The following is a 10428-nucleotide window of genomic DNA, read 5'->3' on the forward strand; positions in this document are numbered from 1 at the left end:
AACGCCACTAAATGTCATAACTTTTAACGACGCTTTACCCACAAACGCCACTAAAGATCATGACCTTTAGCAGCGTTTTACCTAAAAACGTCATGAAAAATATAAAAAATTTAAAATTCATTATCAAAATATTGAGAAGAATAATATCCATGATATAAATATAAAAATTTTCTATTAAAATTCATTATCAAATTAAATTTTCTATTAAAATTTTAACTAAAAATATTAAAATAAAATAAAAATTTAGAATCAAAACTAAAATAAATAATAAAAATTAAATTAAATATAAAGATATCAATGAAATAAGAACTTAAATCATAACCATGTAAAATATAAGATATTATCATCAAGATTTACATCCTCATCTTGCTCAAATTTTGGTGGCTTGTACCCTTTCTTGAACCATTCATCTTGTAGAATTTCAGGAATAGTTATACGCTGCCAAAAAGAACATGCAAAATTTCAACCAAAATGCAGACGCTAAAGCTTATACTGTGATCAAAGATTGCATGTAATCACAAATTTTCATAGGATGAATTGAATTTGAAACTTACAGTAAGGGTTTGGATCAAGAATACGCTTAATCAAATTCCTAGCACCAGATGAAAACCATGATGGATAGCTGAAAGAAGCCTCCCAGATCTGAAATTTATCAAGGTACAAACAATTTTTATGAAGTTCTCATCTAAAAAGACTGGCCAAATCTGGAGGGTACTTACTTTCTTATACAAGCCTATAAGGCTTGGCTCATCAAAAGGCAAATAACCAGCCATGAGAACAAAGAGAATAACTCCGCAAGACCAAATATCAGATGATGTACCATCATAACCTTTATCTTTGAGCACCTGAAAATAAAAATATTAGATACCAGAATGAAAAAGCAAAAAAAGAAGAAGAAGAGTTGCAGCAATACAGCTAATTATTTTCTGAGTTCATGAGTGAAAACCTCCGGAGCAACATAATTTGGAGTCCCGCAACCAGTGTGAAGCAACCCATCCTCCTACATTTTCAACGTGTCAAAGAAAATAAAAGATTATACTACTAGACATGGAGCTTTCTATCTTTTCCTCCATTATTGATAGTTAACATTTATAAGATGTTACTGCCAACTAAATGCCTTGACCATCTGTTTCAACCATTTTCCCATACAAATTATTGGTTTATAAATGGATTTTACCGTTTCGCCATACGAATTCCATCATATCTTCTTAATATGGAAATTTTACCATTTTCGCCATACAAATTATTGTTTGAGATGTTCATATCATGTTGTATTTTAATCGTTTTTCTTATATATCGTATCCAAAATTATCAAATATAATGTTTACTACAATGTTAAATTAGATTGCCTATAATATTAACTCTAAAATTCATGATGACTATAAAATTCTGTTTCGCGGTCCAGAACTGACAGAACATGTCGCAGAGCACTGAACGGTGGAAAAGAAAGAAGGAAAGAAACACGTTTTCTACTAATTTTCTTCCTATCAGGCCATGGTGGATGGTTTAGACAAACTAGAGGTTACCTTGTGTCTGCGCATTAGATTTGGCGACCTTTTCTCTCCACCCTTTCTGACGAGCTCTTATTTCCCACGTTGCTGTCAATAAAGTTGACACCTAAATGAAAGCGATAGCAGCAACAATGGTGAAAAAACCCAGCAGAGAGGGCTTTTGTCATGCTAAAATTAGAGGTGATCTAAAAGGCATAGAAAAACAAATGTAAAATTTCTTTGTATTAAGTTACTTAGTCCCATATTCCAATAAATACATCCATCCATGACAAAGAAACAGGAAACTAACCTGTAAAGGAAGCATTGCTCAGTCCTGCATTAATTAAAGATAGAACCATAAAATTAACTTAATTCTATCGGGCAAAATTACCAAAGATCACATGTAATTCCTGTTTCAAGTAAAGTCGAAGCCTTAAGGGCTGGTACAAGTTACTAATATCACATGTAATTCCAGTTCATGGCTGTTATAATGGTATTGTACAAGTCAAAAATAACTTTGCTCATGTAATGATGAAAATGCCCCATCCAAGTTCAATTAGTTGCTGCCAAACTCAAAAGAGCTCATATGACTATTACAATATAGATATACAAAGAAATAGCAAGTTCTACCTTCTAAAACAGGACTAGTCTATTAAGTTATTGGTCATTCTTTAGCTAAAAAAATTCAATCATCATTATTTATTTAGTTGACAAAAGGCTGCAACTTACATGCTGCAATTGATTCTAAAAGCCATGTGTGACCAATGACTTGTCCACCTAATTTTATGGCTATATTCTGTGCTTCACTAACCCTCTGCCAAATAATCAAAGAGCTTTGATGCCTGCAAGAGAAAGAAGTTAATTATTTGCAAAAGTAACATTACCAACTTGAAAAACTAGCACACTTGAGCTGAAAAGAGTAAGACTCACATTATCCAATACCCTGACTCTGCCAGTTTTAAGACCATCACAACACCCATGGTTGTCAAGACTAATTTCATCAATCATGAAACTTTTAACACCAAAAAGAATCGTTTAACGAGAAATTTTAGTACTTGCAAAAATATCATCAGTATACGAGTTTACCTTTCAGCACAATAAAACACATACGCAATTCAAAGATATAATTATTAAAAAAGATAACTACTCAACAGAAAAATGGGTTTCATCTAATCTAACCTTTTCCTCAGGAGACAAAGCAGATCCACAGAAAAAGATACAATCTTTTTTTTTAATTTAAGTTTAATTAAATATTAAAATTCTTAACAATTTAAATAGTAACTCCTACTTTTAGAAACCATTGAAGTTTAATATTTGGAACTTGTATTAGTAGCAATAATGCTTCTAGAAAAGCACAGCAGAAATAGCATCTACCTCTCACGAGTTTCATCAATACACTAAAATGGAAGCTATTTAAATCTAATTACCAAAGGACAATTTTTTAACTTATGAATCTACCAAGTTGGGGGGTTTTCCTTTACAAACAAAGGCTGAACTTTGGGGAACTTTATCATGTGTGATGTTCATCTGCAAAATCAAAGTTAGTAAAAATATAAACCATCCTCTTTGCTTTGATCCTGTATTTGAACTATCTGAATTACAAACTAACAAATAAGTCTGTCAATGACTACGATTGTTCAACGTGATTAGTAATCGCATCAGGGCAAGATTGTGCTTGTGGAAATGGAAATTAGAATCTTACTCTCTTTGACTGTTCCGTAAAGCCAGCACAGTACCTCATCAGCAAATGCCAGGCAGACTCCTCCCTAAAGATTGAGTTTTAAACAAGAAAATAAGTGACTAATAGCACAATGAGTCAATGAAATTGGAAAAGGGAAGCCATAAAAAGGGGAAAAAAACCAGTTCAGAGTATGTATATAGCCTAAAACCTTTGTTGCAAATGAGTAGTTCTTCACTATCACCGACTTACATCTTCGGGAATACAATTTTTTTAAATCAACTCAGTAGATTATTTGCTGTAATATATAATACCTGCCAGTAATTCTTCATTTTCACTGGATGGGTGATGTCTTTGGTTCTTAGTCTCTCAGTGCGTACAAGTCGCCCTGCATCATCCCTACACCAAAACATGTCAATGGAAAAGTTCACATTTAACTGAACAGAGAAAAAACCTAATACCAACAGCACCGCGGAACTGAACACCACTCAGTATTATTTTTTTAGATAAATACAGGTTAGCACACTGAAACAATTTGTTATTATTTATCTCAAATATGCCTGAGCTAAACTTATTTTATGGAACAAAGTGAGCTCGGACTATGTACATTAAATATAAGTATGTGCCCGGCATGGATATTCTCAAATTTTTCAAAGTTTACAATGCCCCGTATTTATTTTCAAATATATGTCTGATACAAGTACTTTAGGAAAAATAAAGAGTCTAAATAACATAATGGTTTAGGGTGTTAATTTGGAAGTATAAAGAATATTATTCAATTATTCCTTTGCAACTGTAATGCTTGCATAAAGCAACAAGCTAATGGGAATCAAATTCGAGAGCATCCTGCAATTGCATCATTCTATAGGCAAGGAATAAATCGACAGGCTGATTATAATGATCAAAGATTATACAGAAAAGGAATTTCTAAGTTTATTGACTCATCAGTTCTTGGCATATTGGTTGGTTCAAAATCATGGTCCAAATATGTGTCGGATACGAGTATTTTAAGAAAAATGAAGTGTCCGAATAACATAGATTAATGCAACTTTAATACTGCATAAAACAAAAGGCTAATGGGATTTGGGAGCATCCTACGGTTGTATCATTCTATAGGCAAGAAACAAATGGACAGGCAAGATCATGATCGAGATTGTATAGAAAAGTAATTTCGAAGTTTACCGATCTATCAGTTCTTGGTGTATCAGTTGGTTCAAAACCATAGTCCATAACATTAACCTCGAGCCTAAAACTCTGATGTGATACTCCTGCAATATTAGGATATTTTATCAGTAACAAAGGAATTTATTACTTTTAAAGTGGAGTAAGACAACACAGTTTAATACGAACCATCCTCTTTGCAAGCTGTTTCCGTGCCTACTGAACGAAAACTGAAACAATAGATTAAAGGAAAGCCTTTTGACGTGCTTGCTGATCGTAACCTAGTTGTCATCGAGAGGGCACCTTCTTCTCCCTCAAATAAGATCAGTCCCACATATTAAGTGTTTTTTATCAGATCACTTGTTGAATACTCTGAATTTAAATTAAATTTACACAGTATCTTGAACATCATGTAGAAGGCAAAATTTGTCACTCCTTAACCAAAACATTTTCAAATTTATCCTATATTAACTGAAAAATCTTTTACCTTGACCATCCTATTTTACTTTAAACAAACATTTAAAAAGACATTGAAAAAGACAGAATATTTTCCCTAAGCATAAATGTTGAAACCACCTATAACTAGTGAAAAACCTTGTTTAATAGACAAAAGTGGATAATAAGGGTAGTGGCCCTGTATACTTTTATATAAGCGCTTAGCGTGAAACAAGATCGAACATGGCTCAATCCGTTACATCATTTTTTTTCCTCCTAAACAGAGAGTGGTTCAAAGATGAAAAAAATCAGTTGTCTGTAGCATTTATCAGATGAACTTAACTAGGATGCAGAATGCAAGAGAATTGATAGGACCGACATTTTGGATATAGAATAACAATTAACAAGGAATCACTTCCACACATGCATAAAAAATATATTCAATAATAATAATAATAGAAATTCTATTTTGCATGTTCACAAGAAAATGTGGTTGATGTATAAATATTAGTAGTAAATGACACAAATGATTTTCATAATGAATCCAATACAGAAGTTTGTCCAGTATTGTTCTTCAACAAGATTCTCTAAGAAGAAAAATCAAGAAGATGAGGAGAGATATTGTTCAACGTGATTAGCAAACAACAGAAAAGTTCAATTTCAATATAAATATATTTTTAATAAACAGAAAAAATATAAGATTTCAAAGTTAATTTTAACAATATTCAAAGAACAAAAACCCAGGATTACAATATCAGGTGATATGTGCTTATACAAGATCTCATTATTAATACAGATCTTCATTTACTCAAGTTGAAGAAGCTTTAAATTGCTAAAGCTTCATGATAAAACTTCTACTAGTATCTTTTTCATGTAATGTTTCGGCTTAAAACCAAAAATCTTAAAGGGCTAAAGGAAAAATATTTGACTTTCTAAAGTAGATAAAGCAAAGAAATACAGAAAGGAAAAAAAAAGAGAATTAAAAGGAAAAGCTTATATATATATATATGTGTGTGTGTATAAATGTATAACCAGAGAAACATCTAGAAAAAGCTGGAAAATAAAGAACAATTATAAAAAATAAAAAGATTTAACAAAATTTCAACTGAAAATACTAGCCAAAGTATTCAAGAAGCCTAATTCTATTTTATCAAATAACCAAATAAGCAAGGAAAATTCTACAAGAAGTCAACAACTGTTGAGCAATATAACAAAAAAAAAATGTCACCAGCAATTAATCAATGATCTAACCCAATTAAACCCTCAAAATTATTATAGGAAGAATAAAAATGAAAGATTAGCAATGAAGGAAAAGGTTAATTTCTACCAAGAAAAAAAAAGTAACACATAATAACAAAAGTACAAAAATCAAGAGAGGAAATCATTATTTACCATGAGATACAGCAGAAGCAGGTTTCTTTGTAGCGTTAAAAGCAAAGGGCTTTATATCAGCCAAAACATCATCAACATCATAATCATCTTGACAAAATATTTATCATAACTGAATAACAAGTATCAAACAGGCAAGACCATGAAAGATTATTGAATTCTTAGCCAAAAGCCTATGGACTATTTGTTAGGATATGTGAAAAGTTTTAAGTGGCTACAGTAATTGTCTAAAATGGGGATGATATCCAGAAGAGTCTGGAAACTGGTGTTTAAGAAAAACTCATAAAGTCAATTCCTAAAAGGGACGAAGAATTTGATACAAAAAACAAAGAAAAAAATATATAAGAAACCAGACATTACCTCCTATTGGAGCAAAGTTGAGAGACAGTCTGCAGATGTAAGGCCTTTCATCAGTAATAACAAAGAAAAAAATTTGTTTACATATACTTTTTTAAGGAAAATATATAAATATACTTCTATATAGAAACATAGATATGGTGTAATCGAGAAATGCAAACAAATGGGGTGTAAAGGCAGTGGTAGCGCGATTTTTCTCTACTTTACTTGCGCTTCTCTCTAATATTTTTGTTAACGAAAAGTACTTGGCATATGAAGTGGACATGAAAAAAGCCATCGATTACGGGCATCGAACATCGTTCACTTTAAGTATATGGTGTTATATTGATAATTGGTAAATCAAGCCCAAGACAAGGCGATTGGGCTACCAGAATAATTAGCATAAACACACCAACTCATGGGATTGTCCCCAAAAGTTAACTAAAAATAAAGATTTCAAAATACGCAGAAAAAATAAACATTCTAGCATATCAGTAGAAATGACAGAAGCAACAAACCCAGGAGAAACTACTCATCTGCCAGGGAAACGCGACGAACAGAACTCCTGCTGCTTCCCTTTCCTTCATCGACCAGAGCTCTTCAGTCCGGGGCGTCCAACAAACTGCGGTCTCGCTCAACCAGAATCGCCGCAACCTGTGGAATCCCATTCCTCAAAAATAATTCTTGTTCTTGTTGAAGGCCTTCTCTGGCTAACTAGTTCGCTGCTTCGTTGGCCGATGTTTTCGCATGCATAAAAGGTACAGCTTCGAAAAACTTTACTTAGTCTCTTCACATCTTCCATATATCCCGTTATTTCTGAGGAATCTGTGTCATCTGTAGTCGGCGCCTTCTTATTCACCGTTAGAGAGTCCCCCTCCACCTTCAGGTTTTGTACATCTAGATCGGAGCATAACCTCAACGCCTTCACACAGGCCCTGGCTTCCGCCGCAAAAGGCTTAGAAATTCTCTCATGTCAAATAGAGTAAAAATTCGAAACCAAAGTAAAAGGAGAAAGATAAAAGACATTCGGGGGTAAATTGAATTGAGGAAAGTAAAGGGAGATGTTTGTGGCGTTTTTTTTTTATGAAAACGACGGTAATTCATATCTTTTGTGGTAAGTATGCAGCCCAACAATTTTTTCTTTCTTTTTTTTTTCTTTTTTATTATTATTATTATTTACTAAAATGGTTAAATTTTAATTTGGTCTCTCTAATATATTTAAATTTCAATTTTTTTGTATATACTTTAATTTTAATATCATTTAGTCTATATATTTTAATATTATTAATTAATCCAAATAGTTAATATTATTAACTTTTGATTAAAATATTACATGATAATATATAATTAGATAACATGAACTCAACCTACAATTTTACGCACAATACTAAGACTAATAGCAAAATTTAACCAAACATATATAATTGCTATCATTTGAGTGATCATGACTAAAATTTTAAATTTTGAAAAATAAAAAGATAAAATTGATCGATTTGAAAAATACAGGGACTAAAACTAATCAAATTAAAATATAAGGACTAAATTTTAAGTTTAAATTTCACTTAAATAAATTAAGTGTAGAGGAATTAATTTGAATTGAAATATTTTTAATATATCAAAATATTTTTAGATTAAATCTTAAACCATTTAATATATATATAAAGTTTATCTATTATCTCTTAAATAATTTAAACTATAATCATAACTTTAATATATTCAAATTAATATTATCACTTTTACAATTATATAAGAAATTGTTTAATATATAAATAAAAAATACTAATTAATCTAAACCCTAAACCCTTAACCCCAAACCCTTACACCTTAAACTCTAACTCTAACCCCTAAACCCTAAAATATAATCCCTAAACCCATAATTCATCATAAACCTTCAAATACTAGTTAACTCCTAAACCTTAAACCTTAAACTATATATCTTAAACCATAGTTAACTCATAAACCTTAAACCCTAAACCATCTTAAACCATAAACCTTAAACTATAATGATAATTAATTCAATATTTTAAATTCAATACTATCTCTTTTACGATTATATAAGAAAATATTTAATATATTGTATAACCATAAATTTTAATAATTATTGTTTTAGCGGTTATAGATTAGTGTTTTCGATTTTTTTGGGGTGGGGTTATATGACTTTTAGCGTTGTTTTATCAAAAGCGCCGCTAATGCTCTGGTTTTTAGCGGCGTTTTACCAAAAGTGCCGCTAATACTCTGGTTTTTAGCGGCGTTTTACCAAAGCGCCTCTATTGCTCTGTGTTTTACAATTTTTGCGGCATTTTTTGATAAAGCGCCGCTAAAGCCCTATTTTCCTGTAGTGTAACGGTGCTAACATCTTTAAATTTTAGTCTTTAACATTTAATTCACTAACTGAGTCATTGAACACAGGATGTTCAGAACCACACTGCCAGGCACACGGGCGTGCCATAGGCCTTGCACATACCACGGGATGCAACATGATTGTGCAATACGGCCGTGTGAAAACAGGGCAAAAATTTCTTCCCCAACACGGGATGCGATAAGTAGCCATGACCGTGCGACATGGCCGTGAGCGAAACTACCAAAATAACACGAGCGTGCAACACGACCGTGTGCCCCAATTTCTCTATAAACACCTATTATTTATTTTATTTTATTTTTATCTTTATATTTTGAATTTTTTTTATTTCCTTTTAATACTTTTTTATCCTGAGTTTTTACAATTTTTATTCTTGGCTATTTCATTACAAGTAAATATGCTTCATTATACCTCTTAAAGAGTTCCTAGTTTTATCACAGTCAGAAAGAGCTCCAGAGCTCATCCTCGCGTAGGAACTAAAACTCCACCGGGAAAGGTTCTCCACGACTACCATGTCCTGCTCGACCACGACCATAGCTACCACCAGATATAATATTCTTTTGGCGCAGGACTTATGGACTAATGAACCTCTACCACCACTGGAGTATCCTCCTCAACTCTCACGCTGATTATCCTCCAAAACTCCAGTTCAAGGAATTCATTAATCAGTCAGGAAGTTTCACTTCTCTCCCTATCTTATGATTATAAATCTATCTTTTTCATTATATCTATCTTTGTACATTGAGGGCAATGCACATATTAAGTGTGGGGGGTCTTTTATATCATCATTAGAAGTCCCTGAATTGTGTCTTATTCTCATGTAAATCATTTATATCACTATTAGAATGACTTTTAATTAATTTATGTTTTTTTATTGATATGTCTTGAATTAAAACATAGGCATTTATGCATTGAGTGTTTAAACTTTAAGACATTAGGGAATCAAGATGATAAGTTGATTTTTGAAGAATTTAAAACTTTTAGGTTGTTTTTCCCAAGTTTAGGTATTATCTTGAGTTGAAATTCACAGGTTTAAACATAAAAAAACCATAATTTTTGTTAGATTTTGAGCCTTTAGAGCATCTATCATTTCTTTCATGCTCACTTTTATTATTGCTCTGAGTGCGTCAGTATTGAATTATTATTCTAGAACTTGCTCGATTATGCATGTCAAGACCACACCATTTGAGTTGATATGTCAAAATGATAAAGGCACTTAGGTTTAACCCATTCACTCCAAAAAAGCCTACCTTCATAATTAACCTTTAGTGAATCCCTTTGAGCCTAACAAGCCATTAATTGATTTACCCTCAATATTAACCCATAAACCATTATTGTTGAAATCCCCTAATTTGATCCCTATTTTTGTCGAGATTTGATTTGAACTAATGGCTTAGCTATGTTTTGCTCTTCTATGTAGCTGACTTGTTCTTAAAATAAAAAAATAAAAAAAATTCATACTTACATATTAGTAGTAATTCGATATTGTTGAGCCGCGGTATCTAAATTCTATCTTCTGAGAAGAAGCTCACTTGTACTCAATTGATGTTTAATTACTTTTTCTAGTTAGGCAATTTTTT

At 31.9% G+C, this 10428-nt stretch overlaps 1 protein-coding gene across 17 annotated transcripts; it reads right to left on the minus strand.

Moving 5' to 3' along the window:
• Positions 1–242: 242 nt before the first annotated feature.
• Positions 243–7629, minus strand: LOC108483421 (CBL-interacting serine/threonine-protein kinase 9-like). 17 transcript variants are annotated; one of them, XR_008283376.1, is made up of 13 exons: positions 6628–7609; positions 6514–6542; positions 4519–4635; positions 4351–4436; positions 3483–3567; positions 2421–3256; positions 2220–2332; positions 1801–1824; positions 1527–1617; positions 947–1000; positions 720–845; positions 555–642; positions 243–438 (listed from the first exon to the last, which is right to left on the minus strand). XR_008283376.1 is itself a non-coding variant. In XM_053028949.1 (8 exons), the coding sequence occupies exons 4-8, from the start codon at positions 1539–1541 to the stop codon at positions 422–424; spliced, it is 297 nt and encodes a 98-aa protein (XP_052884909.1). In that variant the 5' UTR covers positions 1542–1617; positions 1801–1824; positions 2220–2332; positions 2421–2568; the 3' UTR covers positions 243–421. The 17 variants fall into 17 exon arrangements, 4 of the variants coding, with proteins under 4 accessions (XP_052884909.1, XP_052884908.1, XP_052884910.1 ...); XR_008283373.1 differs by having other exon boundaries at positions 4519–4642; XR_008283378.1 differs by having other exon boundaries at positions 6718–7608.
• Positions 7630–10428: the final 2799 nt, after the last annotated feature.

Source organism: Gossypium arboreum, chromosome 1 (assembly GCF_025698485.1).
Source record: "Gossypium arboreum isolate Shixiya-1 chromosome 1, ASM2569848v2, whole genome shotgun sequence".
Taxonomy (NCBI): domain Eukaryota; kingdom Viridiplantae; phylum Streptophyta; class Magnoliopsida; order Malvales; family Malvaceae; genus Gossypium; species Gossypium arboreum.